The following is a 19,227-nucleotide window of genomic DNA, read 5'->3' on the forward strand; positions in this document are numbered from 1 at the left end:
AGACAGTCTCTCCATGATTGGCGCCGATCAGCTGTTCAGCCAGCGCGATCCAGGTGTCCAGGTTCCCTCTGCAGCTTATTCAGTAAGCGCTATAGCTTGTCGAATAAGAGGGAACCCGAACATATTTGCTCATCTCTACTTGGCGATACCAAATGTGTGTATATTTTGAATAGCGTGAAAGGGGGGTGATTTGAACGTGTGTGTGTGTGTGTGTGTGTGTGTGTGTGTGTGTGTGTGTATATATGTAAGTAATATGTGTGACGATCAGATTGCCTGTAAGTAGCAGAAATGCTCACTTGCTATGAGCACCGACCATATAATTTTAAAGTGTTTTTTTTCTTGTGTAGTGCACTTAGTCTCTTAACTTCTGCAGTCAATCACAGGCTGCAGTGGTCCTCTGACTTGTGAGCGGAGCAGGTATTGCTTCTGAATCTGACAGAGACCTTTGCAGCGGCGTGCACTGTATGTGTTTGGTGCTGGAAAATGAGTATGCCCTTTTCTCTATCGCTTCATTGGGGGACACAGGAAACCATGGGTGTATGCTGCTGACACTATGCACATAAAAAAGTTAGCTCCTCCTCTGCAGTGTACACCCCACCAACAGGAACTAGAATGTTCAGTTTAGCTTAGTGTCAATAGGAGGTGGACACGGGTCTTTCATTAGACCCTTATCTACCTCAATGTGCGTCGTTCCTTTTCAGGTTCCCGGAGGGATACAGTGTGAACAGTCACAACTGTACTCCCACAAAGAGACTATGAGTACGGCGTGTACTGCCACCCTGTATCCTCATACGTCTAGTCGGCAGGACCCACAGCCCCTAACAGAGAAGCGTGTTAGGTGATCCGGATCCGGTCCTGGCCCCAGTCCCTCACCCACTCGCCCACCAGAGCCTGTCGGTGTTTAGAGATGCGGACGTCCAACAACGCAGTCTTTTCGGCCTTCCGACATCCCTGGATGGTTCTTCTGTTCTCTCAACCCCCCCCCCCCCAGGTTCCCGGAGGAAAAAGAAGACTTGGGAAGAGGAAAGAACATTTTTCTTCATTTACTTAATCTCAGGGGTCGGAGTGTGGGGATCCCCTTTTGTTCATATCCCAGTAGTTCGCAGGCAGATTGGGGCACCAGGCTACTTTTCTGACGGGCTTCTAAAGCCTCTGCTCTGCTTCGGCGGACACTGGTTGTAGTTCAGGTTTGCGTGGCTGGTAGTTATAGATACTTCCTTGGGGGCGCAGGGTTACCCGGTGTGTAATTTTCGGGGCTTCCGCGCTACCATCCCCTGCTCGGCAGCCGCGGTCTCTAAATTTAGTCCCTGGCTTCAGCATGGCCTAGTTCTGACACTTTAGCCCCGCCCCCCTTCCCTTCATATCGGCGGGCTTTTCTCCCGCCGGTCACAGGCACGCCCCCTCTCCTGCCGCCATCTGGGGACTCCGCCTCCCTCACCTCGGGGCCTGTCTTTTCCTCTGTCTCCGGTGGTTAACTCCGCCTCATCCTGGCCGACCGTCACTCCGGCAGTTAGACACGCCCCCAGTAGCCGCCTTCTGTCGGCCTTTTCGGGTAGGGCCCTCTTCTCTCTCTCCCTTCAGTGGCGTGTATTCAGCGCGCACCTCGCTGAGGTCACCATTTTCTGCTGTTTGTTCCCGGAAGATGGCGCTTTTCTGAAGGAAACCGAACATCTCCTGCTGTCACTGTTGGTTCTGTTCAGGGGGGAAACTGGATTAAGAGGTAGGCTTCAGAACATGCATCTTCATGCCTGTATTTCTGCTCTGCAGACAGACTCCCCTCAGCATATATCCTTCCGTCCCCTAACCTTCTAACTTTATGTAGGGTACAATAGTTCTCTGGAGACCTGCTGTCAGTCAGTGGTACAATAGTTCTCTGGAGCCCTGCAGTCAGTGGTACAATAGTTCTCTGGAGCTGTGCAGTCAGTGGTACAATAGTTCTCTGAAGCCGTGCAGTCAGGGTACAATAGTTCTCTGGAGCCGTGCAGTCAGTGGTGCAATAGTTCTCTGCAGCCGTGCAGTCACTGGTACAATAGTATCCTTGAGCTGTGCAGTCACTGGTGCAATAGTACTCTGGAGCCATGCAGTCACTGGTGGAATAGTTCTCTAGAGCCATGCAGTCGCTGGTGCAATAGTTCTCTAGAGCCGTGCAGTCAGTGGTCCAATAGTATTCTAGAAGCCGCACAGTTACTGGTGCAATAGTTCTCTGGAGCCGTGCAGTCACTGGTACAATAGTATTCTTGAGCGGTGCAGTTTTCTGGAGATGTGTAATAGTAATCTAGAGTCATACAGTCTCTAGCGTAATAGTACTCTACAGCCATGCACTCACCGGTGTAATAGTACTGTAAAACCGTGCATTCACCGAGTTACAGTGATCTAGTGCTGTGCATTCACTAGTGTAATAGTACTGTAGAGCCGTACAGTCACTGGTGTAATAAATGCTCTAGGACCATGCACCCATTGTTGTAATAATAATCTAGAGCTGTGCAGTCGTTGGCGTAATGGACGCCCCACGCTGCTGTTATCCGTGCCACTGCCCGCTTTACGCCAGGGTGATGGGCCATTATTAAACCTCCATACGGTGTTTCCCTGGTGGAAAGTCTCACTTGCATATTTTTCCGCTGTGATTTCTACTACAGTCACACCGGATGTTGTGATTTTCAGCACAGCAAGTCTCGGCCATTGCTCTACACATAAAGGTGCTAGAGACCTGGCATATCAAATGCTTCCATACCTTCGGCTCACAGGCACTGGCCCTGAATCTTCCTGCAGTCCCCCTCTGGATGCTGGCATTACACTGCTCTAAACAGAGAGGGGAGCTGCTTCTACCCCTTCACGGCTGCAGTGTATGGGCCTGAATTCCAGCTGGATAAGAGTCCATATTTCCCAGCAATGTCCGCTGTGGCTCAGTGAATAAAGAAGCTAACCACAGGTCGCAGGTCCAAGGGTTTGAACCCAGGCGCATAACAGAGAGTAGAATTTAGTCTCCCTCTGATTCCAAGCCAACTGTTCTACGTCAGGAGAAATGATGGATCAGAATATACTTCAGGACAGAATTCGTGGTGCGCCCTACTACACGTGAAGCTGCTATTCTGCCTAATGCCGTCAGGTATCCAGGCCTGGTCCGCAACATAGATTTGGCTCTCTCCTATACCATTCTCCGAGGTTCTTCCCACGCTGATTTGGTCACAGGATACGGAGAGCCGATTGCAGCTGTGCTCCATCCGCCATCCAGGCTTCAGACGCACCACCGACTAGGTACAGTAGGGTAGTTTGAAATTGTTGTATTTCAGCGGACTAGACGTGTTTCCAGCTGACTGCTTCAGTGGTACTGATGTTCTGCACCATATTCAGGTGAGTCAGACGCACTCGCCTTCATTTTCCTCGTGTCCTATTGTAGCAGTACTCTAGCCGTTATCCAGGGCTTAGATGGTCTTCTACCAGTCACGTTAAGTTAATACAGGCCGTTCTTCCGGTGACTCGACGTACCCGAGGTCGATTGGCTGCATCGGCTAGACTCTTCTGTCCCATTGTCAGGTGAGTCAGAAGCTCCCTCTATCATGCTCCTCAGAGTCTCTTGCAACATATGCCTAAGCTCCCGTCTATTCACCACTTGTGAGAGGTCTTCGGTATTTATCATTCCCGGTGAGCTGCAGCAGCGGTTGCAGGCCGTTTTCAGGTGAGTCAGAGGCACCTTCGGCAGCAGGTTTCATGTTCAATGGTCTGTTAACAGTTAAGCAAGAAATCTTCCACGTGCCACAGTGTGGATCTCAGTGCCACAATGCGGATCTCGACGGTAGCATAAGTGGATACTCCACTTTCTGGTAGGTCAGACACACTTGCGTCAGGTATCGCATGGTCGCAGTTTTTCCTTCAGCCACGACCTGCGCCCTAAGTGTGAGTTGCTCCACAGGGCTTTTTTTTACACCTTCTAACTATTCGTGCTTAACTCTAACAACCTTGTTGGTCAGCTTACAGTACTGCACTCTGGCTAATTTTACTGCCCACGGTATTACGCCTATCATTAATGATTAGCCAATAGTAGTTTGTAAGTTCTAGTCTACCCTAAGGGCCCTTTTAAGCTACCACAAGATCGAAGCTCTCTGTCTCTTTGCTAGTACTTACTTATTCTTTCTTGCAGACACCGGATAGAGCCACCAGCAGCTCCAGGATGTGACTTCCGAGCGTGACAGGAACAAGTCTCCCACCTCGGACAGGAATGAGTTCTTACTCGCCGCAAGCATTAACCATGGTAGAAGGCTGCTCCAGTCCTGGATCCAATGAGAAGTTTGGTGATAACACGTTTTCTTCTTTCAGCTAGATTCGTATCTTCACTGTTATCCTTGGGCGCGTGGTGTCTTATACTTAGGTAAGCGGGTCTACACACTACAATCCCCTCACTGGTCCGGACGGATCAGGATGGATATGGTCTCTCAGATCGTCAAAGGGAGTGATCAGCCTAGTTGTCTTCTGGAGTCGATGTGTGGGTCCTAGACCCAAATTTCCATGCAGCTGACATACTCCATGTTTTTTTTTTTTTTCATGGTCTTTCCTTGACCAACGGCTTAGGCAGTCTAATCCTATATCGCGGCGATGAAATCCAGGGTATCCCTAGATTCACAGTGGCCCACTCTTGGGTCTTTCCCTGGCATTCTCTCAGATCTTTGTTCAGCCGCTTCCAAGGAAGGGAGCGCCTCAGGATATCTCGTCTCCCCTGAGCGCATCGCAAATTAGATGGTCCTTCCTCTCAGACGTGCATCCCTTAGGGATACCAACGGCGGTCTCATAGGGCCCTTAGCAGGATCGACCTTGGATGCATCCGCTGCTACACTGTATCCTGCCCTTGCCTCCACCCGGATTGCAAGGTCTATAGACGCGTGGGTTAGGTTGCTCATCAAAGCATTCTTTTGGAGACTGGTCGGACGAATCGGACTTCCTCACTGACCAAAAATTTATTTAGCAGGAAAGTACATGGTTTTCCTCCTTCCCGATGCCAGCAAACCGTGTCCAGCCGAAGGACCTTTTGGCCTGCGGCTTGACGAACGAACTTATCCCCAAACAGATCCCTCACCAACTTGCCTTCCGGGTTCCGTGGGTTTGGCTCCAATGGACCAAATTTCTAATGAGGTCACCAGAGGGACGAACTCTCTTCTTCCTCAGGCTACTCCTCGTCGTTCTCCAGTGGTTTTTCCTCTGCAGAACTCGTGTGGGGGATCAAAGATTGAGTCTTTTCTTGTCTTTTCAGGAGAAAATTCCTTAGTTCAGTATTGGCTTTCTGAGAACTGCATGATTTTTCTTTGTTCCATGGAGCCTTTATCCAGGTCCTGATTCTTCAGGTCTTCGGAGATTCCAGTCTTTTTGCGAGATTCAGATACTTTTTCCTTTTTTATAGGTTTACCTTTCAGGCTCTCATCCGCTCACAGAGTCGGTGGCAGTGGGGGTGCATTTTCTGCAACCTTTAAAAAAAAAAAAAAAGCCTGCAGTCTTCTAGATTCAGATGCACCCTGCCCGGGCAGGGTGCTCCTCCTGGCGGTACTCTTAGAGCCTCCGCCCGGCACCTTTCCAAGGCGATGTTCTGCCTTTCACTTGTCCTCAAGGTTTTTCAGAGCTCAGGCCTAGCTTCGGCGCAGGCCGGCTTGGGTACAAAGACCTTGCAGGGCACCTTGTAGGTAACGAAGGTGAGTGCTTCATCCTGATTGGAGTTTTCTGCTGTTTCCCGCCCCAGGGACTGCTTTGGGACGTCCCATGGTTTCCTGTGTCCCCCAATGAAGTGATGGAGAAAACAGGATTTTTGTTGCTTACCGTAAAATCTGTTTCTCTGAGCCTTCATTGGGGGACACAGCACCCTCCCAAGTTGAACAACTCTGTATTATATTGTTACAGTTTGAGATTGTGTTTTTTCTGTGGTTTCTACCTCTTTTACAGATTGCTTCTCCTACTGCTTTCTCACTAACTGAACATTCTAGTTCCTGTCGGTGGGGTGTACACTGCAGAGGAGGAGCTAACTTTTTTATGTGCATAGTGGCAGCCTCCTAGTGGCAGCAGCATACACCCATGGTTTCCTGTGTCCCCCAATGAAGGCTCCGAGAAACAGATTTTACGGTAAGCAACAAAAAATCCTGTTTTTTGTAATGTATATTTTAAGTGCATACATGCATTAAAAATGTATATTTTTTTCCATTGTCTGAAAACCCCTTTAACTGATGTGTTTAAAACAAAAGTCTTGCTTAAGGGGGTTGTCTATTAAAGGACTGACTATTTGATTGCCCCAGAGTGCTGCGTAAACTAAAAAATTCTATACTTCCTGGACCAGCATTTCTCATCGATTCTGTGTTCTCCGCCGATGTCTTGGCAAGCAATGTCTCGTGAATGATGCAAGTCACTGATTTACTTAAATTTTCATTATTACATCCATGCAAAACAACAGTGTTTCTTCTGCTCAGGATAGAAATGTGAAGGCTGCTGTCAATTTGCAGCCACTGATTGACTGCAGCAGCTATGTGACATCAGGAGACGTGAAGATGCGTGGTACTCCTGCTTCTTGGGTGTTCGAGTGGGATTCCACTCAAATTTAATAAACAACTTTTTATTTGGATAAGCAATCCACTGTAAAATTATGACACTTCTGTCTAAAATTAGATGTTTATCAGATACTGGAAAATACAAAAGAAAGCAAAAAAATAATAAAAAATTGAACAAATAAGGCATAAAAAAAAATTAACATACACATATAGTATATGCATGTGATGCAAAGAAATGTAATGACCTATTTCCCAGTTCCTTGGGGATACAGTAGAACAATTAAAGTACAATACTCTTACATCCAATCACCTATTGTAACTCTGTAGATTATTGAATAGTGAGGCTGAGTATTTTAATGCCATGGTAGGGTATAAATCCCATAAGTTACAGTGTATCATATAAATTAATGTTTTTGTAACTTGCTGTGGGTTGTGCCAATCACATTATTCAGAATTGGCTGTAACACATGAAGCCAAGAATAAGTAGACATTTTACTAGATTGCAGGACAGAGGGAATACATAGAACAGTGCCTGTGACAACGGTGCTGTGGGTGTAGCGCTAATATAATGGTGTTATCTGCTACTTTATAAAGAAAGCTGATAATGTGGGCCGGACCATGTATAAGGCGTGTGATATATATATATATATATATATATATATATATATATATATATATATACAGTATATCGGAAATGACGTTGCGCTCCACCAAAACATTGTCTCTTTAATCGAGCGTTAGGTGGAGGTCACGTGACCAGAGGTGACAGACATATAACTACAGTATGTTCCAAGTAGTCACTTAAGATGATAACCCCCACCCCCCCCCCCCCCGCAGTGAGATCATCCTGTTGGAGGAGAGAGATTAAGTTATTTTACGGGATTGTGTATGTGAATAAGGATATTTGGAATGAGTTATATGTGGGAAAGAGTGGCTAATGGAAAAAGAAGCAAGAAATGCATTGAAACCATAGAATGCAAAGGTAGAGGAAAAAAGACATGCGGTAAAAGAAATGGAGTAGAAAATAAAGTATAGAGTAAATAAAATAAAGGAAATGATAAAGTATAAAAAATACACACAAAAATAGATTTTTTTTTTTTTTTATTTGTGCAGCACTCTGGGACAATTTAATAGTGGGTTATCCATTTGTGAACAAACTCTTTAAACCCTTCACTACATGCGCCGTACTAGTAATGTCGTGTCCTCACCTTTGATGTGGACTCCGGCACTGAGCCCACATCTTTACCAGCACATGTCAGCTGTTTTGAACAGCTGAGGCTAGTTTCACACTAGCGTTTATGAGCGCAGCGTCAGCCTGCGCACGGCCGCCGCCACGCCCCCTGCCGCGCCCCGCCGGTAGCTCCACCCACCGGCGCATGACGCTGCATGCGCCCTGCGTCCCCTATCTTTATCACAGGGGGCGCAGGCCGTGCGCAGTATGCGTTTGGCGGCGCATGCGCCTTTTTGACGGTGCGCCGACGCAACCAAACTGCAGCAGGTTGCGTTTGGCGCAGGTCGGCGCACCGTCAAAAGGACGCATGCGCCGCCAAACGCATACTGCGCACGGCCTGCGCCCCCAGTGATAAAGATAGGGGACGCAGGGCGCATGCAGCGTCATGCGCCGGTGGGCGGAGCTACCGGCGGGGGGGCTTAGCGGCGGCCGTCGCTGCGCTCATAAACGCTAGTGTGAAACTAGCCTGACTTCTGCCCGCAACAGCCACGGGTGGAATTGCAAACCACCCGCAGTTGTTAACCTGTTAAATGCAACGTTTAACTCACGTTTCCGGCAAGCGCACCAGAAATTCCGCCCATTGATGTCCCCGTCGCGTGATCGTGGGTCACCGATGGGTCGGCATGACAATCGGAGGTCTCCAGCAGACGTCTATTGTTGTCACTGCCGGATTGCTGTGAGCGCCACCAAGTGGCCAGCGCACATGGCAAGTCAGCAATTCTGCTGCATACATGCGATCTGATTATCGCCTGTATGTAGCAGAGCCAATCGCATTATGGCACCTTCTAGTCTCTCATGGAGACTATTGAAGCATGCCAAAAGTAAAACAAAAATGTCTTTAAAAATATTTTTTAAAAAATATACAATAATATAAAAGTTCAAATCGCCCCCCTTTCGCCCCACTCAAAATAAGACAAAAAAAAACAAACATACACATATTTGGTATCACTGCGTTCAGAATCGCCCTATCTATCAATATAAAAAAGAATTAACCCAATCACTAAACAGTGTAATGAGAAAAATAAGTAAAAACGCCAGAATTACGTTTCTTGGTCACCACAACATTACATTAAAATTCAATAACAGGCGATCAAAAGATCATAACTACACCAACATGGTATCAATAAAAACATCAGCTCGGCATGCAAAAAATAAGCCCTCACCCAACCCGAGATCACGAAAAATGGAGATGCTACGGGTCTTGAAATATGTCACTTTTTTTGTTTAACCCCTTTATGCCATGAGACGTACTATCCCGTCCATGTGCCCTGGGACTTAATTCCCAGGGACGGGATAGTACGTCATAGCGATCAGCGGCGCCCACGTGGTGAGCGCCACTGATCGCGGCCGGGTGTCAGCTGACTATCACAGCTGACACCCGGCACAATGTGTCAGGGGCGGTCACGGACCGCCCCCGACACGTTAACCTCTTGTACACCGCGATCAAACACGATCGCGGTGTACCGGGGGTTAAAGGGAAGCATTGGCAGGGAGGGGGGCTCCCTCCATGCTTCCCTGAGCCCCCCACGGCAGCGCAATGTGCAGCGCTGCTGCGGGGGGCTCCTTCCCTGCAGGCCCCCCGAATCCAAGATGGCGACAGGGACCTTCGGGGTCCTGCAGGGAGCCGGCTTCCTCAGTGCCTGCAAAGCGCAGGCACGAGGAAGCCTGCTGCACTGCCTGTGACAGATCGCTGATCTGTCACAGTGATCTGTGATGTGACAGATCAGCGATGTCCCACCTGGGACAATGTAATAAAGTTAAAAAAAAAAAAAAAAAGTGTTAAAATAATTTTTTAAAAATCGCCAAATAAATTAAACAAAAAAAAAAAAATTACCCCAATAAATTCATTTTTTGGAAATAAAAAAAAAAATAAAAGTACACATTTGGTATCGCCGCGTCCGTAACGACCTGCCCTATAAAACAGTCCCATTAGTTAACCCCTTTAGCGAACCCCTTAAAAATTAAAAATAAAAAACGAAGCAAAAAATGATTTATCATACCACCGAACAAAAAGTGCAATAACGCGCGATCAAAAAGACGCATATAAATATCCTTGGTACCGCTGACAACGTCATCTTGTCCTGCAAAAAACGAGCCGCCATACAGCATCATCAGCGAAAAAATAAAGTTATAGCTCGCAGAATAAAGTGATGCAAAAATAATTATTTTTTTATATAAAATAGTTTTCATTGCATAAAACCGACAAAACGTAAAAAAAAACGACCTAAATGAGGTATCGCTGTAACCGTACTGACCCAAAGAATAAAGCCGTTGTATCAATTTTATCGCACGCGGAACGGTGTAAACGCACCCCCCAAAAGAAATTCATGAAACGCTGGTTTTTGTTCATTCTGCGTCCCAAAAATCGGAATAAAAAGCGATCAAAAAAGTCACGTGCCCAAAAATGGTACCAATAAAAACGTCAGCTCGTCTCGCAAAAAATAAGACCTCACATGACTCGGTGGGTCAAAATACGGAAAAATTATAGCTCTCAATATGTGGTGATGCAAAAACTATTTTTACAATAAAAAGCGTCTTTTAGTGTGCGACAGCTGCCAAACATAAAATCCGCCATAAATAGTAAATCAAGCCCCCCGTTATCACCCCCTTAGTAAGGGAAAAATAATAAAATTAAAAGAAAATGTATTTATTTCCTTTTTCCCATCAGGGTTAGGGCTGAGATTAGGGTTAGAGGTGTGTTGGGGTTAGGGTTGGAGTTAGGATTGGGGGTTTCCACTGTTTGGGCACATCAGGTGCTCTCCAAATGCAACATGGCGTCTGATCTCAATTCCAGCCAATTCTGCGTTGAAAAAGTCAAATGGTGCTCCTTCCCTTCCAAGCTCTGCCATACGCCCAAACAGTGTTTTACCCCCACATATGGGGTATCAGCCTACTCAGGACAAATTGCAAAACAACTTTTGGGGGCAAATTTCTCCTGTTACCCTTAAGAAAATAAAAAATTGGGGGCAAAAATATCATTTTTGTGGAAAAAAATGATCTTTTTATTTTCACGCCCGGGCGTTATAAACTTTTGTGAAGCACTTGGGGGTTCAAAGTGCTCACCACACATCTAGATAAGTTCCGTGGGGGGTCTAGTTTCCAAAATGGAGTCACTTGTCGGGAGTTTCAATAGTTTAGGTACATCAGGGGCTCTCCAAACGCACATGACACCCGCAGACCATTCCATCAAAGTCTGCATTCCAAAACGTCACTACTTCCCTTTCGAGACCCGACGTGTGCCCATACAGTAGTTTTCTCCCACATATGTGGTATCAGCGTACTCAGGACAATTTGGACAACAACTTTTGGGGTCCAATTTCTCCTGGTACCCTTGGGAAAATAAAAAAATTGGTGACTAAATGATCATGTTTGTGGAAAAAATACGATTGTTTTATTTTCACGCCCGGGCGTTAAAAACTTCTGTGAAGCACTGGAGGGGTCAAAGTGCTCACCACACATCTAGATAAGTTCCTTAGAGGGTCTAGTTTCCAAAATGCTGTCCTTTGTGGGGGGGTTTCCACTGTTTTGGTACATCAGGGGCTCTCCAAACGCGACATGGTGTCCGATCTCAATTCCAGCCAAAAACGTCAAATGGCGCTGCTTCCCTTCCGAGCTCTGCCATGCGCCCAAATAGTGGTCTACCCCCACATAGGGGTATCAGCGTACTCAGGACAAATTGCACAATAACGTTTAGGGTCCTGTTACCCTTGGAAAAATAAGAATTGAGGGTGAAAAGATCATTTTTGTGGAAAAAAAATGATTTTTTAATTGTACCGCTGAACATTATAAACTTCTGTGAAGCCCTTATGGGTTCAAAGTTCTCACCACATATCTAAATAAGTTCCTTGGGGGGTCTAGTTTCCAAAATGGGGTCACTTGTGGGGGGTTTCCACTGTTTAGACACATCAGGGGCTCTCCAAACGTGACATGGCGTCCGATCAGAATTCCAGCCAATTTTGCATTGAGAAAGTCAAACGGCGCTCCTTCCCTTCTGAGCTCAGCCATGCGCCGAAACAGTGGTTCCCCCCCACGTATCAGCGTACTCAGGACAAATTGCACAATAACTTTTGCAGTCCAATTTCTCCTGTTACCCTTGGTAAAATAAAAAAAATTGAACCTGAAGTATTTTTTTGTGAAAAAAACTTAAGTTCATTTTTTTTTTTTAAATATTCAAAAAATTCCTGTGACGCACCTAAAGGGCTAATAAACTTTTTGAATGTGGTTTTGAGCACCTTAAGGGGTGAATTTTTAGAATGGTGTCCCTTTTGGGTATTTTCTATCATATAGACCCCTCAAGTGGCTTCAAATGTGATGTGGTCCGTAAAAATAAAATGGTGTTGCAAAAATGAGAAATCGCTGGTCAATTTTTAACCCTTATAACTTCCTAACAAAAAAAAAATTTGGTTCCAAAATTGCGCTGATGTAAAGTAAACATGTGGGAAATGTTACTTATCAAGTTTTTTGTGTGCCGTATCTCTGTGATTTAAGGGCATAAAAATTCTAAGTTGGAAAATTGCAAAATTTTCAAAATTTTCTCCAAATTTCCGTTTTTTTTTCACAAATAAACGCAAGTTATTTGAATTAAATTTTACCACTAACATGAAGTACAATATGTCACGAGAAAACAGTGTCAGAATCACCAGGATCCATGTAAGCGTTTCAGAGTTATTACCTCATAAAGGGACAGTGGTCAGAATTGTAAAAAATGGCCCGGTCATTAACGTGCAAACAACCCTTGGGGCTTAAGGGGTTAACAAACTTTGGATTTTTTTTTCACCACTTTAAAAAAAAAAGAAGAACCTAGACATATTTGGTGTCTATGAACTCGTAATGACCTGGAAAATCATGATGACAATTCTATTTTAGCATTTAGTGAATATGGTAAAAAAAAATCCAAAAAACTGTTACGGAATTGTACTTTTTTGCAATTTCACAGCACTTGGAATTTTTTTCCCGTTTTTGAGTATACGATATGACCATTGGTGTAGTTCAAAAGTACAACTTGTCCCGCAAAATCAAGCCCTCACATGGCCATACTGACGGAATAATTTAAAAAGTTATGGCTCTGGGAAGAAGGGGAGCGGAAAACAAGCGCAAAAATGAAAAGGCTCCATCATGAAGGGGTTACTCACTTTTCCTTTTCATAACCCTATTAGAGAGTGAAATATCTGAACGTGATTTTGCTTTTTTTTTAGTTTCACAGATGAAAGCCCAATTCCAGTTTCTCAGGAGGCTGAAATGGAAATACCTGATGCTTTTGTTGGTACCCCAATATCGAAAACTAGAAGAGACTCTGGGTTAGTGTTGAAAAGAATAAAAGAACACAACTTTTTAATGCTGATCCTTACTGTGCTTTTAGATTGCTTTGTACACACACACATGGGCTACCTATTCGTAATGCATTATGTCCTGTGTGAACCAACCTCTTTTATCATCTCTAATTTGCATACCTTTTGTAAACTGTTGCTTTATGTGTTACAGATTATTGGGCTCTCTCGTCCACCCTATCCAGGCAGAGCCCTCCTTTGGCACAGATTTAGCAAATGTCAGTTACAAAACACCTTGCAGACCTTTTTTGCTGACTTCGAGCCCTGTCCAATCAAGTCTTCTCAAATCTACTCAGTTAAAAAACCTTTCCAGAGCATCTGAATTTAACTTGCTGGAGACACCTCTGGTGGTAAAGGTAGGGGTCAGCATAATACATTTTCAGTTTAGCAATTGAGATTATGATGCAGCGCATAAGCTCTATACACTAATTCATTAATTACTCTGGCTTTGAGTCATAACCATTGTCCTACTGTCTGTCAATTTGTTCATGCACTGCAAAACTTATTGTAGTAAAATGTTTTTTTTTATGTTTGTGTATCTCTTTAGAAGGCTAAAGCCTTGATGGCAAGCACAGGGTCTTCTGACTTTATTGCACGCACTCCCCAGTCTATTCTAAGGTCTAGTGCACGCACAACTCCTTTGGCTTCTCCTTCAGTTTCCCCTGGAAGATCAATTACACCTCCTTTAAGGTCCAGGGAACCAAAAATCTCTTTTATGGAGCAAATCGGCAAGAAATTTAGTAAAGGGGTAGGTCTGGAATCATGCATAGTGGTCTTACTTGATTTGGGCATGCTTAAAGAAAATATATTAAACTGTTTTTACCATTTATGAATTGGGCACCTTTTTAGGTTGTATTAAAAAAAATTCTTGGTCAACACCTTAAGTAGTTTTCCACTAGGATGTTTTGTCCCCTTCTTTATTTTTAATACTAATCATGCTTTTACTAACAGATTTTGTCAACTGAGCAAGAAGAGCCCACAGTCTCTCCTGTTCTGAAGTCTGGTCAAGATACTATGTGGGCAGAAAGAGTGGCTATGCTTGCCAAAAATGATGCTAATTCAGACAATGATGAAATGGATGAATCTTCATCTGGAATTCAAGATGGAAGCCCAAGCAAAATTGAGGCTAGCAAAGATCCAAGCAATGTGTCTGCAAGATCTGATCAGACAGCACTAGAGTATCATGATGCTCCAACGCTTGAGGACAAGATGGATTCAACAACTGTGAATTTTTCAGTTAGTGAACAGCAGCCACAGGCTGAGATGGACAGTGTGGTAGTAACTGAAGATGTCCGCCAACCAATTGTGGAAGCCCTGGAGACACCAGAGAAAGGTATGTCACATCCATGATGTCCTTTAAGTACTGTGCTCATGTTTGATTGCAGATAGAACAGCACATCAAATACACACACAGCATAATATAGAGGCAGCAGAGATTGATGCAAATCACTCACTTGTCCAGCTCATGCAAATATTGAACGGAAGAGATGAAAATGGAATAAAAATCTTGTCCTATATTAGTGCATCATAAAAACAAGCTGACGCATTTCAGGCAATGCTGCTCTTAGTCATAGCTTAAACTGTGAGTGAGTGTGTGTGTGGGCAGAGAATGCGGGTGTCTGTGTGTGTGTGTGTGTACCCATGCGACGAACAGCCCATAGTGATTGTACTTTGGCGTCGTCTGATGGGACTACTACTCCCATCCGGCTATGTCTGCTGTCACATATAACAGAGACAGCATGAGCCAATGATGGGAGAATAGTCTCATCAGGCGCCTGAGTTCAATTGTAAAAAAAATCAAAACATTGACATAATCACATACATATTCACAGACAATATACATACTCACTGAACACCTAATCCCCTACGCCCGCGTATTCTGCAAGTAATCAAAAATAATAAACCAACATATAGTCCCTGTGCGCCGTAGTCCATTTAATACAGAGTGTCCCACGTCTGTCACCCGGCTGCCAGTGATATACTGACAGGAGGTAATCGCTCCCGCAGGGTATCATCGAGCTGCCGTGAGTTCACTGCAGTACATCAGCTCCAGTGCTCTCACTTACTGCACCGCTGCGTGAGAAAGTTCTCGCACAGCGGTAGTGCTGTGAGAGCATCGGAGCTGATGAACTCCAGTGAACTCTCACAGGAGCGCAGTGATACACTGTGGAAGCGATTACCTCCTGTCAGTGTAATCGCCGGGTAGAGCAGTCGCATCTCCAGATGTGACTGTTCTACTCGTGAGATCGCCATGGGACACTCTGTATTAAATGGACTACATTGGACAGGATAGTATTGTATGTTGGTTTATTATTTTTTGATTGTTTGCAGGAGACAAAGGTGTCGGGGATTAGGCGTTCAATAAGTATGGTTAATTTGAATTAAATAAAGGAGTCTGTGTGATTATTTCAAATAAAGGACTTTATTCTGGCTGTGTGTTTTATAACTATAGGATTAGTAATGGAAAGGTGTCTCTCTATTCCTGACCTGTGGGCTTGATGTCACTTGACAAAAAAAGGTGACATCAACCCCATAAATATGAACCCTACTTCCCACCGCTACAGGGCAAGTGGGAGATCGAGGCTAAGTGCCAGAATTGGCGCATCTATAAGATGCTCTATTTCTGAGACTGCTGAGAGCTGATGATTTTAGCCTGGGGGAAGTGCCAATGTCCATGGCCCCTTCCCAGACTATTAATATCAGCCCGCAGAGGTGTGCCTAGCCTTTACTGATTCGATTTCATAAAAAAAAATTTTGAAAAATAAACAGATTGAGTTTCATGCATATTTCTGACAGTTGCTGTTTTGTTACAGCATGTGTAGGTTAATTATGTTAATGCTTCTGCATAGGAGAGTTTGTGTGTCTTCCAACTTTTTATGTACCGTTTTATTAATGTAAATAATATATATTTATATATAATCACTTATATTTGTTTTGTGTGTGTGTAAACATTGTAAATTTGAACATGGTATGTAATTATATTATGGTCTTCAATGGAGAATGGAAAAGAAGAGGTTGAACAGGGAAATGACATCACAATTTTTTTTTTTAACAAATCTTTATTTAGCTTTATGGATGTACAAAAACGCATGAAAATCTGTATGAAAAAAGGCATAAGGGTATGTGCACAGGCTCCGTATTCTGCTGCGGACCTGCAGCGGATTTGCCTCTGCGGATTTGCAGCAGTTCCGCAGACGGTGTACAGAATAATGTTATGCTATGGGTTTTCAAATCCGCAGTGCACATGCTGCAGATTTTTCCCTGCGGAAAAGCTGCGGTTTGAAATCCGCAGCATGTCAATTATTTCTGCGGATTCCGCTGCGGTTTGACACCTATTCCATTGTCCAGGTGTCAAACCGCAGGGGAAAACCGCTGGCCAATCCGCAGGAAAAACGCAGGTCACTTTACCTGCGGATCCGCATGGAAAAATCCGCGTGTGCACATAGCCTAAAGCCGGGGGGGGGGGATTAATGCATGCTTTTGGGGTCTAGTTGGGCCCCAGGGGGGTTAATGCACGCTTGCGGGGTCTGGATGGGCCCTGCATTAACCCTCCCCAGGAGCCAGCCAGACTTCACAAGTGTGCATTAACCCCCCAGGAGCCCACCAGAACCCCACAAGCATGCATTAACCCCCCCAGGAGCCCACTAGACCCCACAAACGTGCATTAAACCCCCCCAGGAGCCCACTAGACCCACAAGAATGCATTAATCCCCCCTCTCCGTGAGCCCAACCAGACCCCACAAGCGTGCATTACCCCCGTGTTTGTGTGGTCTGGTTGGGGTGCCGGGTTAATGCCCGCTTGTGGGGTCTGGTTGGGTTTCTGGGGGAGGGCAAGATTAAGGGTGTGTGCACACGTTGCGGATTTGGCTAAATCCGCAGGTAATATGACCTGCAATTTTACCTGATTTACTGCGGATTTTCGTTTCTTCATCTTTTCAGCTGGCGTTAATGGCATTGTGACTCTAAAAATACAATTAATGACCTTATAAAGTAAAATGAACATCAAAATTATGATAGTATTTAATTATTTCAAAAAGCTGACTGTAAGTGTTGTCCAAAAATTGAAAGGCAGGTAACTTACATTGAAAAGCTGAAGTAACTTGCGTTACAAGGCTGATGGTAACTTGCGTTACAATAAGTTTACGTCATACAGAAACTGAAACTTTTAGCAGCAACATGAAACTTAGTGAATACTTACATTATGCAATATAAGAACTCTGCAAGTTACAACTTAATTTATGCTTAGTTCTCAATCCTACCAAAACTTTTTATCTTTTTGGTAACTTACGTTACTGAGAAATGTCTACAATGGATATGTGCAATAATTTTACAGAACCAGATATTATAGTATTTTGGTTTCGTAACAGTAATTCTTTTATATTTACTGAACGTAAGTTTTGCATGTTGCTACTTAATAGTAATCTACTTACCAATGTAGCCTGCTACTGTATGATTCCAGTAAGAACAGTAGGTGTTCACATGCAACCCTCTGCCATCTTGGAAATATATGGAATTTGAAAGAAAGTGTTGCCTCCTTATGCCATGTGTAATGAAGTACCAACTTACAAAAAATTAACTATTTCCAAAATATTTGAAAATTGTGAAAATATTCCTTCTCAGCATGGAACTGCCTTTCCTGTCCCTGACGGGTGACCTACGGTACAGCGGTACCTGATGAAGATCCAGGGCCGACCTGTCCGGATGCTAGCAGCGGGGAGGTCCCTGTCACGGCCGGTGCGGTGCCTGAAGCCACGACTGCTGGGGCCGATGAGTCTGTGGGTGAGCGGGAGGGAGGACGGAGCCACCTCTTCGGATAGGAGGCAGAGGCTTGCAAGGACCCGGGGCAGATGCGCAGGCAACGCCATGGTACAGAGGTGTACCAAGATGGCCGATGCCCCGGAAATAGATGATGCCTTCCGGGGCTCTGAGTCGGCGCATGCGTGGTGCGCTCTCCCCGGTAAGCGCGGTGCAGAATGGGAGGAAGTGACATCACACTCCAGGAAATTTAAAAATGGAGACCCGAAAATGCTCCTGGCTGGAAGCGTCCTGTGAAAAATGGAGGATAGCGACCAGCAGCAGCACCACTGGCAGAAGGACCGGGACAAGCGAGACACCTGATCCAGTAGTCACTCCACGAAGCACAGCAGGTCAGCTGCAAGGAGCAAGTCACCATCGGGGGATCATCCTATATAAGACCTGATTCCACCTCCCGAACTAGTAGCTGCGACCCCAACCATCTGATGAGTGATCTTCGAGAATGTTCACCATTGTAATAGGCTTCTTTTCCCTTATTAAAGAAAGAAGGGGGGAAAAGGAAGAACAGGGAATGCCCCACTTGTAACAGAGCCTTACCAGAATCATGGGATAAGAAGCTCTGTGAATCTTGTATACAAGAAGTGCTCTGCGAGGAAACCCCGGATTTCACCTCTGATCTTAGAGCCGTAATTAGATCAGAAGTTCAGAGTGCCCTTACATCTCTAAAACGGGGATAAAGTAAAAAAGGACACCTTAGTGGGCTCCCAATCAGATCCCTCTACATCGGGTGAAATTAACTCTGATACATCGGACTCCTTCTCCTCATCCTCAGACGAGGAAACGGGGGGCGTCATTGTTTTACCCTAGACAAGGTCGTTAGTAAAAGCTTTGAGATTTACCATGGGGGTGTCGGACCCTCGTCCTGATAGGTCGGTTCAGGACATAATGTTCGGGGGCCTGGGCCAAAAGAAACGCAGGATGTTCCCGCTAAATGAGAGCGTACAGGGCCTGATCCAAAAAGAATGGGAGAAGCCGGATAGGAAGAACTCCACGGTCCCTTCCCTTAAGAGGAAATATCCCTTCGATGAGGAGGCGTCCACATCTTGGGACAAGGCCCCGAAACTTGACGTGGCTGAGGCCTCAAAAAATTTCGCCCTCCCCTTTGAGGACATGGGTACTCTTAAGGACCCCTTAGATAAAAAAGCTGACACCTTCCTCAAGGGGGTTTGGGAATCAGCAGGGGGAACTTTAGACCGGCCATAGCAGCAACTTGTACCTCCAGAGCCCTAATGATATGGGTTGATCAACTCGAGAAACAACTGCGGGAGGGCACACCAAGAGATGAGATTCTAGAATCTATCCCAGTGATGAGGGGGGCTGCGGCCTTCTTGGCGGA

The 19,227-nt window shown here is 45.2% G+C and overlaps 1 protein-coding gene across 3 annotated transcripts in view; it reads left to right on the plus strand.

Moving 5' to 3' along the window:
* The window catches only part of AHCTF1 (AT-hook containing transcription factor 1), a 258,110-nt gene that overhangs the window by 188,785 nt on the left and 50,098 nt on the right, over positions 1–19,227 (plus strand). For all 3 annotated transcript variants that reach the window (XM_073545122.1, XM_073545119.1, XM_073545120.1), the window contains exons 26-29: positions 12,945–13,046; positions 13,231–13,432; positions 13,624–13,824; positions 14,028–14,409. In XM_073545122.1, the coding sequence (XP_073401223.1) occupies positions 12,945–13,046; positions 13,231–13,432; positions 13,624–13,824; positions 14,028–14,409 (887 nt within the window). The remainder of the gene's footprint in view (positions 1–12,944; positions 13,047–13,230; positions 13,433–13,623; positions 13,825–14,027; positions 14,410–19,227) is intronic.

This window comes from Dendrobates tinctorius, unplaced genomic scaffold, assembly GCF_039654945.1.
Source record: "Dendrobates tinctorius isolate UK_male_01 unplaced genomic scaffold, ASM3965494v1 ptg000140l, whole genome shotgun sequence".
Lineage (NCBI taxonomy): Eukaryota > Metazoa > Chordata > Amphibia > Anura > Dendrobatidae > Dendrobates > Dendrobates tinctorius.